Source organism: Mollisia scopiformis, assembly GCF_001500285.1.
Source record: "Mollisia scopiformis unplaced genomic scaffold LY89scaffold_20, whole genome shotgun sequence".
Lineage (NCBI taxonomy): Eukaryota > Fungi > Ascomycota > Leotiomycetes > Helotiales > Mollisiaceae > Mollisia > Mollisia scopiformis.
In genome coordinates this window covers 1,162,775-1,182,829 of record NW_017263600.1, presented here as the reverse complement: position 1 = coordinate 1,182,829, position 20,055 = coordinate 1,162,775, and the positions used below count along the sequence as shown (strand labels likewise).

Here is a 20,055-nt window from a genome sequence, read left to right as displayed (position 1 = left end):
TACTAAAGTAAGTCCGTGATGCACGTTTTGTGAGCCCCATTTATGATCAAGCTGGGAAATGACACTGTTAATCTTTACAGGATCCGCAGGCAACTGAAGCTGCGGCTCATATCTAAAGAGATGCTATCTCCCGACGAATTCTCTTCCTCAGGCGCAATCTATCCAGCAATCTAAGACTGGACCTCGGACTACATCTTAGTAGTAATTGACAGTCGAACTATTTGTATTCTTGGTACGCCGGACCTTAGATTCGGATTGAGCCTTGGAATTGATGATGAGACTTGTATCTGTGCAACTTGATAGCTGAAGCTCTCGCTACTGAGCATTCCAAGTTCTCCAGACCTCACGCCCTTGTTTCTCTTTCAGTAGCTCGGCGTCATGGGTCATCACATTCCATGATCCTTTTATTTCCTTTCGTTATACATACTGGTGACTAGAGAGTTCATACTCGTGTTCTCGATCCAGGACTGCCTGGAGCGTTGCCGGAAATTCTTCAATATGCTATTGGAATTTAGACATAGACGCATTTGAACTCTTGTGCAGTAGATCGTTCCCACTTGCGGTTTGTCTGTTTGTGAATTGTCCAAGCAAGTCATCAGGAAAGAATCATCAAGATGAGCCTTGTGTGCTCTACCCATCGACCCTCTGAGAATCGATTGTGAATCCACATGAAATATTTCGGACGATGTCTTATAGTCCGGGACAGCTACTTGCCACCAAAGCCCTCTTGCCATCAAAGTTGATGAATCCAGGGTGGATAGTTTGCCCCAAATGGATACAAGGAGGGGTTGTGAACAGATTTCAAGTACAAGATTTATTGAAGTCCATTGAATTATTTCTTGACACAGCCAGATTTGGAGAAAATCACTTAACGGTGTAGCTCAGCAACAGTCAGGATGAAGAGAGACGTAATATGATTGCATTCAAACCAATAGGGAGAATACAAAGTCATGAACATTAGATGAATGCAGCAGATCCTGGCCAATGGCTTTGGATATGGGTTCAAACAAGAGCGAGATCATGCGCATCTCTAGACAAGATTGATCTGCTTCATGGAGTTCTTCAAGGACTCTGATCTGCAATCTGTCATATGAATAAGTTGTCACGTTTGCAATAGCAGGTATCGTGAATTCAGAGTTGCCTACCTTGCTCGCGGAAGCCACCCGCGCGCACGTGAGACCTGACCTGCCTCATCCATGCCTGCATCAATCTTGCATCTCTCGAGGGATGATTATTCTTAGAGAGAAGAGTATGCCGATGCTGAAATGCAATTCTTTCTTTGCTTGATTCTCATGCGCTCCACATAAACGCAAGATGAATTCGTGGTAAACATTTAGCCTCGTCACCGACGAACCGCAGAACCTTGTCTGAGCTGAAAATGCGAGAAGGATATCAATGCCTGAGGAGCAATTTTTAGACGTAGGCAGGATCTAGCATTGTTTCATGTTTCTCTTGGGATGACTGAGCTGAAGTGTGCATCTTGTACCCAGATGTTGAGATACTTTGGTAGCTGGAGGTTGGTGATAGCTGGTCGTGCAGGAGAGAAACAATGCTGGGCGAAAGATATCATGCATTGAGCAGCAGAAGCAAAGGGTAATTTGGTGGTGGGTGTTAGCCGATCGCAATTCAACTGCCCATCGTGCTTCACTTGAACCTTTCTCGGAAACTTTGGTCGCAGAAGATGGTGATGTCGCGATGGAGTTGAAGTGAGTAGAGGTGAGAAGAGTTGAGTTGATGATCACGCTTCAAAAAGTGGCAAGCATACCCTTTATGAAAAAGGACGCCATAAAATGCATCCAAGGTCGACAATACATCATTGCGCATATCAAAAGGAACTCTCTATCAGAACAAGGCGATTCTCACGAAGGTAGAATTTTCGAAGTTCTTGTTTATTTACAATTCGAGCATCATTGCTCTCAAACCTGTTATTTTCCTTGTTTCCAGCCCAATATTTTCAGTGAGAAAATCGAGATTCTCCACCCATTCTCGGGTCCCAGCCACAAACATCAGGGATCACCAACCACCATCATTGTGCGCCTGGAGGTCAGACAATTGGACTGGGAGAATTTGATTGTCCTCGGATCTTTCTCTCGTTGTGACTTTCATATCTTGCAATATTGTTACTCTGTACTTTGATCAATAATTTACTTTCATCTCCTGATCAATCTTCGATCAATCAATCTTCATTCTTCGTCCGGTGTTTCCTCACGACGCCAATCAACGGCAGATAGATAAGCACTGTAATCGATAGTGCGTACTCCCCGCACCTACATTGGGATTCAGGGTCGCCAGCGAAGACCAGACTTGACTGGACCAGACACCAGAGACCAGACATCACCAGCTGAGAGAAGTTGTTGACGTTAGACCCGACGTTGAGGGTCGAGACAGAGTTCAGCTTTTGGCCGCTCCCAACGCTGTGACTCTTGTCTCTCTTTCCTCCCCTTCCTCGGATCTGCCAACTCTAATATATTTTTACTCTATCACCACTCTCGTCAATCCGATCATCTCCGCTCCCTCGTCGCATTCAGATCATACGATCGTCATCTGGGTCCTCTGGGTCCTCCGAAAGCGTGTACCTGCGACACGCTGTGTACGTCGTGCGACGATCGGCGGGGAGTGACCCTGGCACCAACTTTGCGTGCTGCATGAACTCAGAGCAGAAGCGAGCCTCAATCTCTCGACCATATCATCCGCATTATCGTCCAAATCTCTCAGGGGCACGACGAGCCACGAAGAGGCGACGGGGACGAAAGGAAAAGCAGCCAAGGGATTGGACTGCACAAGATTCGACTCGTCTACGGATCGCAGAAACCTGGAAGGGGCCAGGAAGGACCGAGACATTCAATGCGACAGCAGTCGTTCGGTGCTTTGTACTGCCACCATCACCCACTGTAGAGAACCCACCGCACCTGCCTGCTGCTGAACAATGCCAAACTCAAACTTCACTCCAGGTTCACTACTCGACACTTATCCTCCAGACCACTTCCTCCTCCTCAACCCGAAACTTTCGACCAACCCAAATCACCGGAGAACCTTATCGAGCATCGATACCCAGACCCCCGGAGCCAGTCGAAATTCGAGTCTGCAGAAAGTATGGGCAGAAGATTATTACAACATTGACTATTCGAGTGAGGGGGAGTATACAGACCAAGGGCCGAGAGAAGGGGCTGGTGGACGACCTCCTGCATCGCAACCCTTTCCAGGGAGCATTCCATTTGAACGAGAACACGAACCTGCCCCAGCGCGACCATCGCGAACACACCAGCGATCACTCACATCGTTATTACCTTTCCGATCACCAACCAGAACCAACTCGAAGAGTCCCGAACGCAAGAGTCCACAGAGCCCGAAACAGGAACTGGAAGACTTCATGCCGACATTCACAGGAGACAAAGAAGGTGTGATAAAAGTAGCCGACAAGTCCAAAGGACTGACATCTTGGTTTACTGGATCATCAGCTCCTGTTCCTTTGGGCATACCAGAAGAAACACTACAGCCAAACATGTCGACTATTCGAGATACAAGTCCGGAAAAAGGCAAGCTGAAGAAGAAGCCGACACTACCAGCAGTCGACTCGAGCCCCAGTGTGAATACAACACCAGTGAAGAATACCAGCGCCGCATCACGATTCACCTCTTTCTGGTCACCGAAGACCCCATCACAATCAAATACCGTCCAAGTACCTGCAGACCTCAACGACAAGTTTCTTACTCTCGATTTGGAGACTGCCCTCTTTCCAGCAGGAACACCCTCCGAACAAGACACCTTCAGTCCAGCTGCATTCTCAAATCTAAAACAGAATGCAAAAGGTCTGCTTTCGAAACTGCACAATGCATACAAGGTTCGCACCGTTGCGTTGCACGAACTATCGGCAGAGAAGGAAGCAATATCAGAAGAGCTAGAAGAGTCGCAGGCGAGGAACAATCTATTGAAGGCGAATCTGGCAGATATGGCACACCAAGTCTCGGAGAGGGATAATACTATCCAAGAACTCATGAACGAGCTTACAAAAGAGAAGCAGGCGAGGGCGGACGAGAAAGAAGCCAGGGAGAGGAGTATTGCCATGGTCACAGCACGAGCACAACGTGATGCAGTGAAACGAGGATCAACCAGCGACCTTTCTATCGACACTACCGCTGAAGATCTTGGTATTTCGTCTGCGAGGTGGAAACGACAGAGCGGAGGTACTGATTTCACCGAAGCGGACAGTGATACCGAGTCTGGAGCAGGAGGTTCGACATTCAGCCGTGCAAGAAGTCCTGTCCACAGTATCGGAACAGTAGACAGCACACCTACGATGACACCGGAGATCATGCAAGCTAGCTTCGGTAGAATGGTTCCAAATCCTACTCACACTTCTGGCTTCGAGAAGAGACCGAAGATGGTACAGCAAAAGAGTACATTTCAAAAGGTGCTGGGAAAGATAACAGCCGCAGAGAGTGCGCCCGAGACCTTGGAGAAAGATCCATATGGTGGTCTTGGATTGGGCGAGCAAGGCTGTAGCAACTGTCGAGGAAAGGATGCTAGTGTGGCGTGGGACACTGTGGGGTTGATGAGAGCGGAGAATAAGGGGTTGAAAGAAAGGGTCGGTGATTTGGAGAAAGCCATCGACGATACATTAGAGATGCCGTTTATGATAGGTGTTCAGGGTTTGACCAAAGATACATAGAGAGGTCTGGTGTTGGTTCGCAGGTGCTTGGTTAAGTTTAGGGATGCATAGGAAAGGAAGCATGATACCCATTGTTGGCTTCGGGATATGGAAGATTGGCATTGCATGGATATTTGGTGTATGGATGGATTGTTTGCACAGCGGCGTCTGGATTTGCTTTTTGCTGGCATGGTACAGCATGAAGGATGAACGTCCTAGCGGTTTCCTCCTGGGACGAGGTTCATGAGACATTGAAAAGATCTCCCCATTGATATTTGTTTCCCTTTTTTTCTGTCGTGAGCATTTGACTTCCACAATAAGGCTTCTTTACCTCCTTAGCATTAGGCTTGGGGTGCAGCCACTGTCGACAGGTCCAAACGGTGCGCCTTCTCAAACGCCAACTTCCCAAAGAACAACTTCTATCAGACTTATGCCCACCATATCTCCACACTTTAGAGTGTCAAATGTCCTCACCTCTACTCCGAGATCCTACTTCGCAATTGCCGTGATTGCAGCATAGACTTTCGGACTTGTTTTGATGTTCGTCTCCTGATCCGATATTTGGGGATGAATCTGCGGCAGCGGTTCAGAGATTGGGGAGATGAGGATGTGTGAAAGGCGAGGATGAATGTAGGTGGGCATAAGGTTGGTCTTGGGTGGTGATTGTGAAGTAGAAGCAAGTGTTGAGATGCTCGTGATCGCGAGTCGAGGAGAATCGTTGGATTAGATTCGGGAAGTGGAAAGTGGTGAATTTTTGGATAGAGTAGAGAAGCTGATTCAATGTTGTATTCGGGATACGAGGCCGAGAGTCGAGTTAATGTTCCTATTTAGGGCGTGCCAAAGCAAATTGTTCGAGTCAAAGATGAAGAATAAGTATCAAGCAAGATTTGAGCTGAAAACTGGACATCGTGAGCTTGGGAGCTGTTCGTGCTGAACAAGAATAGAGCTTGGAGAAAGTGCTCAAACTGCATTCGAAACTCATCGCAAGCAGATTGTCCGGCCTGAAGCTGGAGAATAGGGTAATAAGAATGAGTTTTAGATCAATAACATTAAATTGATGAATGCTCATCTCGAGCAAATAGGGATTTGAAGATTGTTCTAGGTTAGGTTAAGATCCAGGACCAGAAGAGGACGAGGAGGAAGAGTGGCGACAAAAAGTGATTGTCTGATTCACCTTCTCCACTTTTGGACTTCTGGCAGGAGAGGTGCCAATCTTCGTCTCCAGCTGTGGGTATACGGAGATTCATGGAGTAACTTTGACACAATGGTCGAGTCTAGATGTATGTTGAAAGGTGTTCTGTTGTAAAGACGGGATGGCATAGCCGTGTCGACACGCTTTGTGTCAATGCATATAATAAATTCGAAGCTAGAACTGATGAGCTGCTGTGGAATGAACGTGTAGGATTTGTTGTTTCAACAGAATGACCTGATGCAGGCTAAACACTTGTACACACTTCGAGATAGTTCTGATCGAGGGAGCGGATAAAGTGCGACTTAGTAATAATTCACCCCAGAAATTGAAATCGGTTTGTTCGAAATCACCACATGAGGCCCAATCCAAAGGAGCAAGCTAACCAACCATAGCCTAAACATCACATCTAGATGCCACTAGGAAACTATATCTTGAACCCAATACGGTAATACTGCACGTCTAGCCCTCTCGGTTCCAACCGACTCCGGGATTTGCTCGCCACCTCCGCGGGCTTTGCTTGATATATCTGATCCACCATCGGGAAGCGAGTCTCTGCCAATTTCGGTGATTGAGGATGGATGGAGGGAAATGATTGGTGGTCTCAATGTAGAAAGGGAGTCAATTCAAACGCCGAGGGGATTCGATATGCAACAAAACCGCCCACTTCCCAATTTTGTGAATAATAGATTGAAATGATGAGAAGAGGAGATGTAATTCGAGGCTTGCATTTACATTCGGAAGAGAAGAAGAGGAAATTACCAGTGATCATGAGGTCGAGGAGCAAAGAGAGCAGATACCGAGGAGGATCGAACTGCAACAAAATGTACGAGCAGACGCCGAACGACTGGAAGCTGGAGGGACATTGAGTCAAAGAGAAACAATCCAGCATGTGCAGGACCCACAAGACTCAAAAGCCAGCTTGTGGCACAGAGACAATGCAAACACCGAGGAGATTCGACATGCAACAAAACTCTGGGTCCCGGAAAAGGAACTCAAGAGCCAAGAAGCGGGGAGAAAAGTAAGACGGATCACAGAAAATGTGGAGTGGAAATGTGAGGTGATGAGTGAGATCCAGAGACCTCATCAAAAGGCAAAGCTTTCATAGCGTAGACGACCAGATTCGCGATATATCGCCAACTGGCGCCTAGCAAAATAAACTAAATCAGTAATCAAGTGATATCGCTCGAAGGAACGTGGTTTTGGGTCCGATGAGCTCTCCTCAACATCTGCCATGCTGCATTCTAGGTCGATGACCTGCAGCGAAACGAGGCGTGCCGGCTTAAGCAGCAGCGGAAACAGCTCTGGCTGTCTCCTTCGTCTCTCGCTCAAGTAGAGCTTCCATGACGCCCACCGGACCCGAACCAGCCTTCATTTCCTTCACTACCTCACTAACACCCAATTGTGCATCAGTCCAGAGAGGTTCTGGTGCCTGGAATCCAGGCTCACCGACACCAATAAACCCTCCTTCCTTAGCCCACTCACTCGTACGCTTCAATCCCAGGTCATTCCAGACCGATTCAAGCGCTGAAACTAGATGTTCGCGATATTCACGGATGTGGCCTGGTGTAGGAGTGATGCGGAGACGCTCCTGACCCACAGGAACGGTGGGGTAATTGATGGATTGGACATAAATTCCATGGTCATCCAAGAGCATATCAGATGCCTTCTTCGCCAATTCGGCGTTTGCAACCAGGACAGGGATAATATGTGAGGGGTTAGGGATTACGGGAATATCGCGCTCGGAGAGAGAGTCCTTCACGGCCCGAGTGTGCAGTTGCTGGAGTCGTCGATCGCCTTGGTATTCCATTTGGTATTCTATTGCAGTTTTGGCACCTGCCATTGTCGCTGGAGGAAGTGAGGTGGTGAAGATGAATCCAGGTGCCAGAGAACGGATTGTATCAACCATCTTGGTAGATCCCGCAATGTATCCGCCTACACAACCATATGCCTTTCCAAGGGTACCAGTAATGATATCAACACGGTCCATGATTGTCCCACGTGGACGACCCGCTAGATGGGCTTCGTAATCAAGATGTTCTGCTACACCAGCTCCGTGTGGTCCGTACATGCCTACAGCATGAACTTCATCGAGAAAGGTCAACGCGCCATACTTTTCAGCGAGGTCGCAAATTCCTTCAATGGGTCCAATACTGCCACACATGCTGTAAACTGATTCAAATGCAATGATCTTCGGAACGTGGGCTGGTAGAGCTGCAAGCTTTGCCTCCAAATCAGCTAGATCATTATGCTTGAACACAACCTTCTTCGCTCCAGAATGACGAATTCCCTGGATCATAGAAGCATGATTCAGGCTATCCGAAAGAATGACACAGTCCGGTAACTTGCTTCCCAAGGTTGCCAGAGTAGCATCATTCGCAACATAGCAGGAAGTGAACACTAATGCTGCATCCTTCGCATGGAGTTTTGCAATCGACGCCTCCAAACCCACAGCATGCTGATTATGGCCAGAGATATTCCTAGTTCCTCCAGCACCTGCGCCATATTCATCGAGAGTTTCGTGCATCTGCTTCAGAACCTGGGGGTTGCGACCCATTCCAAGGTAGTCGTTGGAGCACCAAACCGTAACCTTCTCATCCTTCTTGGACATATGAGCGCGGGGAAACTCCTTAGCAAGACGATTGATGTTGTTGAAGTAACGGTAAGACTTGTCCTTGTGCTTCTTGTCGAGTTCGGTATTGTAGAATCCCTCATAGTCGAATTTCGGAGCAGTATGGTGGGCTGGTTGACGGGTAGGCTTGACATGTTGCGGGTACGGAACTGTTGACATTAGTGGGGCTCCAAGTTTCGAGATGCTGGAACTCACCATTCTCACGGCCAAAGAGGGTATCTTCAACAGCGCGAGCACCGTGTTGACGGCTAGTGTGCAATTTGGCCTTTCCAGAGTTCACCTTGCTGGAGAAGGCTCTGATAACTCCCAAAGCTGCGACGCCACCAAGCCCCACCTTGCCGGATTTTGCGGTCTGGACAGCGAGAGCCTTTCCCATGATGGGGCAGCGACGGGCAATGGTCTGCAAATTAGACATGCTGCCACCACCCGGGGAGGATTGACGGGTCGAGGTGGAGAGGGCTCGAAGAGTGGCGGGAGAAGTCTTCTTCAAGAATGGACACATGGACTTGGATTGTCGAAGTACGGCGTCCATGATGGGCGGACTGCGGGGGTTCGACTATTCGCAGTCGAGGATTTTGATATCGAGTTGGTGGTGTTTCCTGTCAACAGGAATTTCGAAGGTGAAGGTTGGGGAGGAGGGAGGAGGGAGGAAGAGAGAGGAGGAAAAAAGGCGGGATGTAGTCAGATTATGTAGAATCAACCTCGGACGTCAGGTGGGGACCGAACCAACCTCACACTAAAAAACGAAATCGGCAAAAAGCTGCAAAGTGTTAAATTGGCTCGGGGACCGGGATCGTTGATGCTCGATGTGCGATGTGTGAGTGCGATGTATGTCCGAAACATAAAAGTGAAATAAGCAGGAAAGACCGCGGTCTGATTCGTCAATTGTTGATCGACACGATTCACTTTCGCTCTCTTCGGATTCGGATTCGGCTGAGTCTGGGATTGCGCCAACATGGCTGGAACGGGTTTGGCGGTACTTTTAGTCAGAATGCATGATTGGATGGTTGCTCGCGGGCAGCAGATCTGCCGGATGCTTCACTTTCCCTCTGCCTGTTTCATTCCTAGCCGGCTACCCCACAATCTAGACTGAGCACTCCAGATGAGACTATTGCAGACCATCTTCCGCCGCTGACGATGATCTGATCTGATCTGCTCTTGTCTGCAAGAAAAGAGCACAATGACAGTATCTGCGTCCAGATGCTTGAGGAAGAGAAGAGAAACGAAGCAGCTGTCGTGTATGCCGGGGTGAGTCAGCAATCCTTCCCAGACAAGACAACGTGCATATATGGCGTTCGACTTGAATTTCGACCGAGATCCACACTAATTACATGACAAGTTCAAATCTGTTTGTTTAATTACCCTTTGCTTCTTTTCCAACGACACTCTGTCTTCTACATATCCTGCTCGTGCCCCACCATCGCCGTATCCAAAATCCTTCTCAGATCAGCTCTTCCTCTCTCTAGCATTCTCCTGAATTTCTGCAACAATAGCTGCCATCCGCTCAATATTCCCTCTCACCAGAACGACATTCTCGAACGCTTCACTTGCTTCTCTATCAGACTGGCGTTTGTTCCTCAGACTAGACAAGATATCCCAGCATTCCGCCTCCAGCTCGACGAATCTGGTAACTCGATTCTCATGCTCTCGTCTGGGCCACTTGAGCTCTATGGCAATAGAGCCACGAAGATTGAGCAGTTGAACCTGTTTCGGGAAAGGCGCCATCAACCAGAACTCGTTCAGCGACGCACCATACGTTTCCTCGAACCAGGCTTCATCTGAGAGTAGAAGGTGGCATAGACGGTACAGAGAAGCATCTGCTGATGAATTCCCGTCATGAGCTGCTCTATTTCCAGCTTCTGTTGCTGATTTACTCTCAGGTTTCTTCCTGCCCTGTAATAGGAACCGGCGTCTGACGGGAAGAGCATTTTCGACGATTGGGCCCATCAAGTCGATCCGGTCTCGTAGTAAGAGATTCTTTCGTCCTGCTGCCGAGTTGTCCTTGTCTTCTACCAATCTTCTGTTCTCTGCCTGCAGTTCTCCCGCCTCTTGTGTTAATGCAGCGTGCTCGGCCTGTGCGTTGATCAGGGACTCTTCGAGTGACTGGTTCCTTCTTTTCTGACTGGCAAGCGCCATGTTCGCAACATCCAGACCTATCTGGAGTCTTGAACCTTCCTTCGTCTTGGAATCCACCTCGTGTCGAAGTTGTCGTATTTCTACGTCTTGCAGCCTGGCTTTCTTCTGCGCCAAGAATTCCGAGTCGAAACGAGACTTGTTCAGTTTGCCAACCCGCATTTTGAACTGATTCAGACGAGCTGTCTGGTCAACCGCCTGCTTCTCCATTCCACTCAACGAAGACTGAAGGCAGGTGCTGTGGTATTTAACGGCCGCCATATCCCTTTTTATGCATGCGTTTTCGGTAACTAGGTGGTTCATTTCCGTTCCAAGGCGTTGTACCTCAGTCTGTGGCTGTCCGCTATTTGAACGAGGCAAAATGACGGTAACACTTCCTCCTAGGCTAGGGTGTTGTTGTCTTTGAAGCAAGACGATGTCAATGATCATGTCGACCAAAGACACAAAAAACGAGTCAGGCCTCTCTGAAGGGGTGGGGTACGCCTCTTGTTGGGGCTGCGATTGAGAGTTGACATGTGCTCGGTGCATTATTCTGTCAGTGGCTCTGGAGTTCTTCACTCCAATGAGGTCTTGCCTCAATTGATGAACTTCAAGCTTTTCATGCTCGAGACTGAACTTGAGCTGGTGATTGGCGGCAATGAGATGCCGTGCCCATTTAGAAAAGTTTCCACTCAATTCTTCGAGTCCAAGCACGGGTAGAGCCTCCTGACCGTCTCCATGTTGAGATAGAGGACTGAGCTTTGACTGCTTGAAATTGAGTTCTGGTAGCTTAATCTCAGCTTTCAGCAGCGTATTTTCTGACCTCAAATTTTCAAGACCTTCTTTCTCAATTGCAGCTTGTTGTCGACAAAGTTCCACGGTACCTTCTAGTTCTCGAATCCTTGCCTCGAGGGTGTACACCTTTGCTTCTGTGGTAGGTTCGGACGAGGTCGAGGTTGGATTTAATAGATTTGCAAGACTGGAGCAACATCTCAATGATTGGGACCTGGTGTTGAGGCTAGGCTGGCGTCTGGTAGCCATTGTGTAAAGAGTGTATTAGGGCACCTGGAAAAGGCGGCTGTAGGTATCTTGAGACGGTGTTTGGCGGGGTTGCGGTCGATTCAAGAGAGGTTGTTGTTGTTGTTGTTGGGCTTGAAAGCTGCCCAACCTCGCGAGTTTTCAAACAATTGTCTGCAAAGCCAAAGGTGACAAGATACTGGACTTACATGTGGTCTGAAAGCGAATCAAATTCGTATTGGAACTGGGATAGATAAATATAAGAGGGATTGTCACATCTGAGGAGAAAAGGACATCAACACCTGACTACCCAGCTACATAGGTATGTTGTTTACTCATCACAGAAAGTATACATGCTAATCTCTCCTCTAGTTACCCATAACTTGACTATCTTTGGTATATTGTACATAAATATGAGGATACAATGATACAAAGACAGTAATTACCAGTACAAACTCTTCGCAATGTTCTCCATCTCAACCACCATGTTGTTCATGCAGACTTCTTTGATGTGTCTATCGACGCTGGAGTTTGAGATCTCTTCACCCTTCGCTAGATCGTAACTTGTGTCAACTCCCGCAAACCGCCAGATAGCTCCCCTATCTCCACCCCGATTCCGTGTTCTAAACCTTGCCATAGTTCCACGAGCGTTCAGTCGTCGCAGCTCCCAGGGAGACTGCTTCAACCTCTCCAAATTCTCAAAGTCTCCGCCTGTGAGTCGAACGCCGTAGTCGCCGTAAACAATCTGGAGGACCTCCTGTTCCTTCTCTCCTGCAATACCTGTCACGAACAATGCACCATCGACAGCAAAGTTGCCCCTAGAACAAGCTTCGTGAAATTTCCACCTAGTAACAACGGTAGAGTAACCCAGTTTCGCCTCCTCCCACAATTTAGCCCGCATAGCACAATAGTTCTCAGCTATAATGCGAAGTTGGTGGTTTTCGCTCCGAATGAGCTCGTGCGTTTTCGAAAGTTGCTCGTACTCATCCTTCCAACTTTTGCAGGTCTTCGATATATCATCTGCAATTGCTTTGATGTCTGAGATATCGGCATCCTTGATTTGTGATATGATTTTCTCTTTCGTTGCAGGCGCTGCAAGTTCAGACTCTACGACGATTGATATATTCTCCGTGTTGACGCCATCTTCCTTGTGAGCACGCTTCTTCTTTTTTTGCTTCTTGTGTTTGCCTTGGGGATAACGTCTTTATTGGGGTGATCTTCCATCTCGCGACCATCCTTCTTCTCAACCACTTCTGCTTGGAAGAAAATAGGGCCATTGGTGACCTTATCTTCCTGCTGATATACAGTCTCTTTGCTGTAGAGTACTGCGTTTTCCTGGTCCAGCTCTGTGCATCTCTGATTCAGTTCATTGTTGCGCAGCTCCGACCATCGTAACTTCTCGGACAATATTTCAATTTGCTGTCGTAGACAGCCGATTTCATTGCGGCAGCTTGGTGCGAGACAGCTGGGTGAAGAACTGTATGGAGAATGGTCCGTCGAATATCCCCATTGTGGCTGTGATGTTAGCGGGAAAGCTCCTGCTGGCACCCATGGATGTTAAGGATTGGTGGCTTCGTTGACGAAGAAGTGCTGATGCGAGTGGTCGAAGTGACTTTCAAGGCGCGGTACGTGTGATTGTATGCCATCCACCATGAAATTGGGAACTGAGGGGCTAGGTCTATAGGCCGTCGCGTTGAGAGGAACAGTGGCTGAAACGTCGATGGAGAGAGCATTTCTTCTGGGTCTTTGTTTGCTTGGTGACATTGCCATAGCGAGTCTTTCAAGAAAGGCAGTTGGAAGATGGGGATCGTTTGCCAAGAAATAAACACTGGAGAATTCTGGCAGTGGCGGTTTGTTTACATTGGAATTTTTCTAGCAGCTTCATAACTGCGCTAACGGATTAATTGAGGCCGGTGACGTCGGAAAGGGGGGACAGAGAGCATCAGTCATTATAACTAGCTCAAGAAGATTTCGTTATCATAGCTATGGAAAAAAGGTCTGAGATTTCTGTATATGTACCTTTGTCTATCATGGATTCAACTCAAATACCAACAAGCGTCCCGCAGCGTCAGTTATCTATAGTACAAGAGAATCAGAGTTGAAGACTTTCAATTGTCCTTCATTGGCAAATGACATTTGCTCATGAAAACTCAGGTAAAATGAAAAGTCCGCGTTGCGTGTGTTGAGGAAGTGTCTTTCTTGCGGGAGCTATGCTTCACATCAAATGTAGAAATTGGCGACAAATGATAGATTATGATATTGCTGTCTAGTATATATCTCTACTTTATCAGTATTAAACAATAATCTTCCAGGGGATGTACTTTTTGGGGCTCCTCGCCCATAACATTCGTTTTTACTTGTCATAGATGATCAAGGAATTGCCTTGCGACCATGTCTCGCCACCCACGCCTGGTTTTCCTCGGTGATAATTGCTCTTCTGGGATGTTCGGCTCTCTTGATGAGCGCATCTCGACTCTTGGGGTCCCTCTTGACCTCGTCTCTCTTCGCCAGACTTCCATAGTTGCAGCTGGCGCCACCGAAAGCGGCATCCGCAGCTGCCTTCCACAAGGCCGTAACGTCTGTGACCATCGGTTCAGTGTAGTACAATCTGCAATCAGCTTCTTCAAAAACAAATTGTCCTGGCAATCCATCTTCAACATGGTCCGGAAGGATGTTGTCTCTGACGTTTATACCAGTGCTCAGTGCTCGGCTGGCTGGAAGAGGGGAAAGAGTAGAAAGAATGGCTGCCTGTTCCGCTGTGGCATTGAGAAGTGCTGTTTGTGCTGCGGAATAGATGTCACCCCATCCCAGAATCTGTGCTCCCTTGATTCCTCCTACTCCTTGAATCGGCCCTTCCATTGGCCGACCACCCATGGCGATTGATTTGATACCAGCCTGGGTACGCATGAATTCTGTAAATAGAGTGCACGTCGATGCGCAATATCCGTCGAGAAGCATGATGATATTGTCGGCCTCGAATGGTTGAGTGAAGTTGGTTCTACTGCGATATCCAGTAATGTCCGTTCCGAGACCGTATGTGTCATTGCTGGTGGTGAGAGGGTCGTTTAAGTTCCATCTCATGAGATTGGTGAAATTGTCACCTTTGTATACATGTGGTGCGAACTTGTCTTCAAAGGTCAGGAATGGCTCATTCGAGATGTTGAGATCGTATCGGTAGTTGAAAACACTCTCAGCCTCGTTGATAACAAAATTGGAAGAGGTCAGAGGGTTGAAGCTGGCAGAAATGCTGGAGAAGACCTCTGAAATAGCCAAAAACGTAGGATTCTCTCTCCATCGTGAGTTGCCATCTTGAACAATGTCTGGGAACAGCTGTCTGAATTCATCATATCCCTGTAGGATGTAGCCTCCACCATTTGCACTGAGATCAATGACAAGCTTCGTCTTCCCGTCCCGCACAGCATCGGCGAAGAACTGTTGGGTGACTTGCTGAAATTCCAGGGGAGATTCTGATTCGAAGGCCAAGAGACTAAGCACAGCCACATCCTCGTAATCCGCTCCGTTCAAGTAATATCCAGAAACGATGGTGTCGTTGGTGATGACCACAGGAGATGGATATCCAGGGACGAGGACATCTGGGACAAAGGCATCGGTTTCATCAGAGTTTGCTGCTGCTGCATCTCCACTGCTTTCCGGAATACAAAACTTGGTGTAGAAAGAAGATCCATCTGTTACTCCTGAGAAGTCGCCTTTCACGTGGCCAACGTTTTCTAAAGTAAGACTTGAGCCGTTGGCAAACGTGAAGGTCGTATTGTCTAGATAGGTCAGCCAAGAGATCTTTGCATAGTCTTTCCAAACCAGAAGAATAGAAAAGGTTGACAGGCAAAGTCCGAGAGGCTTTCAAACATTAAGCATAAGGACTCACCACCTGGATAGATATATCTCACACGACCTCCTCCATTAAAGTATCCTGTACCTGTTCCGCCTCCGACGAATGCCTTCTCGAAGAACATGGTGTTATATGCTGCATCTGCATCTTGATTGAATGAGGCGGTGTACGCGAAGTTCGCAACATATGTCGCTGCATCCTCGCCATTGATTTCTGTGACCACAGATGCATTGGCGCCTGAGACAACATCCTCTAAAGAGTGTAAGTGTCATATCTCGAATGTTATAATCTACTTACCGTAGAGCTTAATCACCGGCAGTGATGTTCCATCCTCGCTGATAGAAACGAGAGATCTCTGCCTGCCCCATTCGATTGCTTTTGTCAAAGCATCTGGGTAAAAGACAAAATGCCCATCATGAGCACGAGCGAATACCTGATAGAGGTCTTCTTGGAATTCTGCGGAAGTTAGCATTGACTTTGCAGACTCAATTGCTCATCTGCAACTCAAAAAACACTAATGCTGCGACTGACCATATTCGTTTGCGTACTTATCGCTTTCAAGATTAGTTTTCACAGATGCAAGATAGGCAAAGATATCGTGTGGTGGGTAAAAGTATGTCTCTGGTGGATCTCGCAGATATGCCGAATCTAAAACATCTCTTTCAGCACAAATAAGACCATGGGACTGTTCAGGTCTTCTCACCACTTTGCCATTCCAGGTATGGCTCCATGGCGGTGACCAGAGCAATCGCAGCGGTCTTGTTCAATGGAACAGAGTTTAGACATGCTCTGGCCAATGAAGCAACGACAGTTGGGGTAGCTGGAAGCATTGTCAGTAATGACTTGCAAATTTCACGTGACAACATACCTGCTGGTGCCGTTGACTTCTGAGCTCTCGACGAGCTGCTTACGAGCGCGCATGCTTCTGCAGTGCTGCTGGGGGGAGCTGTACTCGTTGGAGCTGTCGTCGTTGAGGCAGCGATGCAGCTGCAAGCACTCGACAGTCTGATGGTAAAGTTGCCATTCTTGCAAGCATCAGCGAATGATGGGATCGCCGTGGCAGCTACAGCCTGTGTTGTATAAGTTGCACAAAAGGCCTGGGCAAATTGAAGACGTCCAGGCGTTTGCGTTGCCCTCAGAGCCCGAAGACAGTTGTCAGCATTGCAGTCCGCGGCAGCAAGACCAGCGAAAAGCAGTGTCGTGAATGCAAACAGCATGGTGGCGCTCTGTCAACGAGTGTAGCACGATCGAAGGGGTCTCGATACGTGGACACGAAGTCGATGGGCATCGCCATGACTTTATATTGCTCATTAAACAGGTGGTAGGATCCCGTTGTTGCAAGTCTTACTTCCAGGGACCTTCTTGATCCGGATAGGCCGTTACTTTTCATGAACACGGTCAAATCATGACACAACGTCGATCTCGTTTGCCAAGGAGATAAGGTTGAGATGGACATGCTTTGTGTGGGGAAAAGTACTCTCGGATATTCTTGAGCTGCCGACAAACAACCAGGTTGATTGGCTGCGTACCTGAATTTTCACGGCGCGCAAATACGTCCCTGAGCGAAATAATCATGCATCAGGGTAATTGGCCGACGGCTGACTGCATTTCAAGGTTCACAGAGATTTGATTGCAGTTCGGCACCAAGAGAATTGGCTATTTTCGAGCGTCAATTATGATTCATCGAGTCTGGCAAGTCGTCTTGGGTGCATAAGGTTAATGAAATGTTTGTTCCTGGATGCGGAAGGTGAGAGGTTAATTGTTGTTGAGCCAAGATTTATCCTCGTGGCGCAGCGCAGCTCGGACGCCGCAAAGTGGGGTCTTGGTCACGGTCACATGTTATCCAACGACGACCTCGAAACAGAAGAGAGAAGGCTTTAAAGAATACAGTAGCTGCTCGGGTCCAAGACCTCCAGTTGAACAGAATGTGAGGCCACAATCGGGAAGTATCGAGGTTTACGAATGAGTTAGTTGTGAAACAAATCTCACTCTTCGGTTAAAATCAAGGGTATCTCGTCTTGGCGAGATTACCCCTGAGTAGAGAGCGCACTGGACGTTGAACTCAAATGTACCTCATTATCTAGATTCTACTCCATGTTGCCCTTTTCATCCAAGTTACTAGCTCTCAAGGATTTCCAGCAAACTTTGCGCGTGGTGCAAGATGAGCTCATGCTGCATAGGAAGAGTGCTTAAAGGCCGTTGACTCTGACATTACGTCGTTCTTGTTAGTTTTGTGCTGCATCTGTTACCGATACAATCATCCTCTGACTGAAGCATGATGGTTCCGGGGTTTCGTCTGCTTTGAAGGTCTGAATCACTGGAGTTGGATGCGATTTGGAAATGAAATTGTCCTGGTTTTAACCAAGACACGGACACACTTCTCGAGGTCTATTGCAAACATAATCATCAAACTTGTATGCAAAGTCACCACATTTGTACTCAAGTTTTCTGCATCATTAGCCGGATGACCAGCGTGACAAGTCGATTTGGTGATTGCCACAGCATCCTGGTTTGCACTAGGTGTCACCCATGTGTACACATTGGTAGCGTTTGCAAAGCTCTCTACGGAATCCTACATGGATCTGATCGTCAACAGGAGGCAGGCTTTGAGGAGTCACCTTGAGCACTTTGAAATCTTTCTCATGGCGTGGCGCAACATGCAGGAGAAAGCGTGCAGAGAGCCTACTAGCAATGGAAGGTGAGGTCTTGCATTCGAACACCATTCAGAAGTTAGCGGGATACTCGTTGAGATGGCGGGAGCAGCATGAACTAGCTCATGTTGAAGAGACCGACTCTGTTTGTTTCAAATTCACCTTGTCTCATCTTTGCGAACCGGCACAAATCTCACTTTCAGCTCCGGCTTGATCAAGAATCCATAGTGAAGCAAACTTCTTTCCAAGTCAATCTGTTGTCCTGGCACCCTTATCACATCGAAGGTCCACAGCAACTTGGCCATAAAAAGACGCGCCTGCATCCATGTCATGTCTCTGCCTATGCAGGCTCTAGGGCCTAGGCTGAATGAGAATAAATGCTCTAATGCGTCTTTTGCGAATTTGTCTTCATAAAGTGGGTGATTGGAGGAAAGCCACCGCTGTGGTCGATAGTGGAGTGGATCGTGGAAGTAACGCGGGCTTCGAGAAAGGGCAAAGATGCTGGTCTGAACGCGGCTCTACATGTCAAAATCAGAATCTATGACTTCGAGTATATGTTGTAATGATAACGAGTTAAGTAAATATAAAGAAATTGTTTGTAAAATTCACGAAGGAGTGAGCTGGGTATGTTTATCAAGAGTCTTACCCCTTTTGGGATGAATTCCCCATCAATCAAGGCACCAGGGCTGAAACGCGGTAAGCCTGAATCGTTGCTTGGATGAACACGGAGGGACTCCGCAAGGCAAGCATTCAGATATGCCAGCGATGTTAAGGACCTTGGGACAATGTCGGCGTAAGTTTTGAAAGCGTTTCTAACTTCTTCGATCAAATGCTTGTAACAAATCGGCTCCTCGAGGAGAAAGAAGATGGTGGCATAAAACCAGTCCGACATCGGTCCAAATGCTGCAAACATAAGTTGCATGGAAACTGAACCTAGATGTGTGGCCTCGCGAGGATTTGTTGGACGTGGGGTGCCGGCAGGCAGGATGAAATCGAAGAAGTCAGGATGCTCTGTGTGACCATTCATCTCTATACGCTGATTTATCTTTGAGCGAGTATGTCTTTCGATGTTGACGAACGTTTTCAATTTATTGAAAGGTACGAAAAGGTATTGGAACATATCAAGAAGTGGGAATCGTTTGAACACCTGAATTACGGTGGAGAATAAGTTGAAGCCGAGTAGGACATCAAGATATACAGAGTTCTTCACTATTAGGCCATGAAGATCAGTACTCGGTATGACTAGAAGGTGGTTAACCTACTATCTCTCATCTCATGCATTTTCTCGTCCCATGACAGGTCTGCAGCAAGATCTGTTCCGCGGTTCTGGAAGTCCGTCTTCTTGAATAACTCGTGGTTCTTCTCGTGAGAAATATAGATATCTGTCTAGAGGTATAAGTGAAAGATCCTTGATTGTGAAACTCATCTCTAGCTTAGTTGACCAAATGTGGCTTGCGGAGTAACGAAGACGAGCTCATTAGGTGCAATTCGTACTCTATCGCCGTATTTCCTTAGAGCTCTCTCGACTGCCCATGGATATCGCCCAGAAAGCCTAAGGCTCTTCAGTTCTGAAAGTGTGCAATATAGCGATCTAGAATTGGTTCTCACTTACCAGTGGTAAGCATACCATACATTAGAGACAGCGGCTATTGGTGGGCCTGGGAACTTGGAAGAGTGGATGATAATATAGAAGCTTGACACTGCGTAGACAATCATCTGCGAATGTCGATAAGTGCAAGACTACATCATCCTAAAACCTTGAAGTTACTTACCGCTCCGAATACAACGCTGGTTATGAAAGTGTGTGTTGCAATTTTATCGAACAGAAAATCTTGGTGGAACGCCATTGTTGTTCGTCTCCCCTGAAATAATGTTGATTCAATGCCACCTGCGGATACTGACGGTGGAGGACCACATGAGGGGACAACAACGGCGGCGGAGGTTGCGGAAGGTGGTCTA

At 47.6% G+C, this 20,055-nt stretch overlaps 6 protein-coding genes across 6 annotated transcripts; 1 reads left to right on the top strand and 5 right to left on the bottom strand.

Annotated features, from left to right (window-relative positions):
• Window positions 1–3,502: 3,502 nt before the first annotated feature.
• On the top strand, window positions 3,503–4,669 carry LY89DRAFT_592270 (uncharacterized protein; the record flags this gene model as incomplete). Its single annotated transcript, XM_018209688.1, has 1 exon — window positions 3,503–4,669. The coding sequence occupies one exon, from the start codon at window positions 3,503–3,505 to the stop codon at window positions 4,667–4,669; it is 1,167 nt and encodes a 388-aa protein (XP_018067472.1).
• A 2,255-nt stretch (window positions 4,670–6,924) lies between these two features.
• Window positions 6,925–9,083, bottom strand: LY89DRAFT_202082 (tetrapyrrole biosynthesis, 5-aminolevulinic acid synthase). The gene is made up of 2 exons (XM_018205794.1): window positions 8,665–9,083; window positions 6,925–8,618 (listed from the first exon to the last, which is right to left on the bottom strand). The coding sequence occupies exons 1-2, from the start codon at window positions 8,999–9,001 to the stop codon at window positions 7,120–7,122; spliced, it is 1,836 nt and encodes a 611-aa protein (XP_018067471.1). The 5' UTR covers window positions 9,002–9,083; the 3' UTR covers window positions 6,925–7,119.
• An 832-nt stretch (window positions 9,084–9,915) lies between these two features.
• Window positions 9,916–11,622, bottom strand: LY89DRAFT_673212 (uncharacterized protein; the record flags this gene model as incomplete). The annotated part of the gene is made up of 1 exon (XM_018213347.1): window positions 9,916–11,622. The coding sequence occupies one exon, from the start codon at window positions 11,620–11,622 to the stop codon at window positions 9,916–9,918; it is 1,707 nt and encodes a 568-aa protein (XP_018067470.1).
• A 418-nt stretch (window positions 11,623–12,040) lies between these two features.
• On the bottom strand, window positions 12,041–13,368 carry LY89DRAFT_738006 (uncharacterized protein; the record flags this gene model as incomplete). The annotated part of the gene is made up of 3 exons (XM_018220322.1): window positions 12,041–12,745; window positions 12,799–13,113; window positions 13,228–13,368. 3 exons carry the CDS (start codon window positions 13,366–13,368, stop codon window positions 12,041–12,043), a joined length of 1,161 nt encoding a protein of 386 aa, XP_018067469.1.
• Window positions 13,369–13,968: 600 nt separating this feature from the next.
• LY89DRAFT_592412 (uncharacterized protein) lies at window positions 13,969–16,275 on the bottom strand (the record flags this gene model as incomplete). Its single annotated transcript, XM_018209698.1, has 5 exons — window positions 13,969–15,371; window positions 15,482–15,697; window positions 15,743–15,901; window positions 15,977–16,093; window positions 16,149–16,275. 5 exons carry the CDS (start codon window positions 16,273–16,275, stop codon window positions 13,969–13,971), a joined length of 2,022 nt encoding a protein of 673 aa, XP_018067468.1.
• Window positions 16,276–18,254: 1,979 nt separating this feature from the next.
• Window positions 18,255–19,943, bottom strand: LY89DRAFT_738004 (cytochrome P450; the record flags this gene model as incomplete). The annotated part of the gene is made up of 6 exons (XM_018220321.1): window positions 18,255–18,614; window positions 18,743–19,305; window positions 19,359–19,478; window positions 19,539–19,648; window positions 19,709–19,812; window positions 19,869–19,943. 6 exons carry the CDS (start codon window positions 19,941–19,943, stop codon window positions 18,255–18,257), a joined length of 1,332 nt encoding a protein of 443 aa, XP_018067467.1.
• Window positions 19,944–20,055: the final 112 nt, after the last annotated feature.

Excerpts from the sequence above, each read along its gene's own strand:
- LY89DRAFT_202082 (XM_018205794.1), bottom strand. The coding sequence starts at position 9,001 with ATGGACGCCGTACTTCGACAATCCAAGTCCATGTGTCCATTCTTGAAG. Across the intron at positions 8,619-8,664 it reads CCTCTTTGGCCGTGAGAATG|TTCCGTACCCGCAACATGTC; the intron begins GTGAGTTCCAGC and ends TAATGTCAACAG.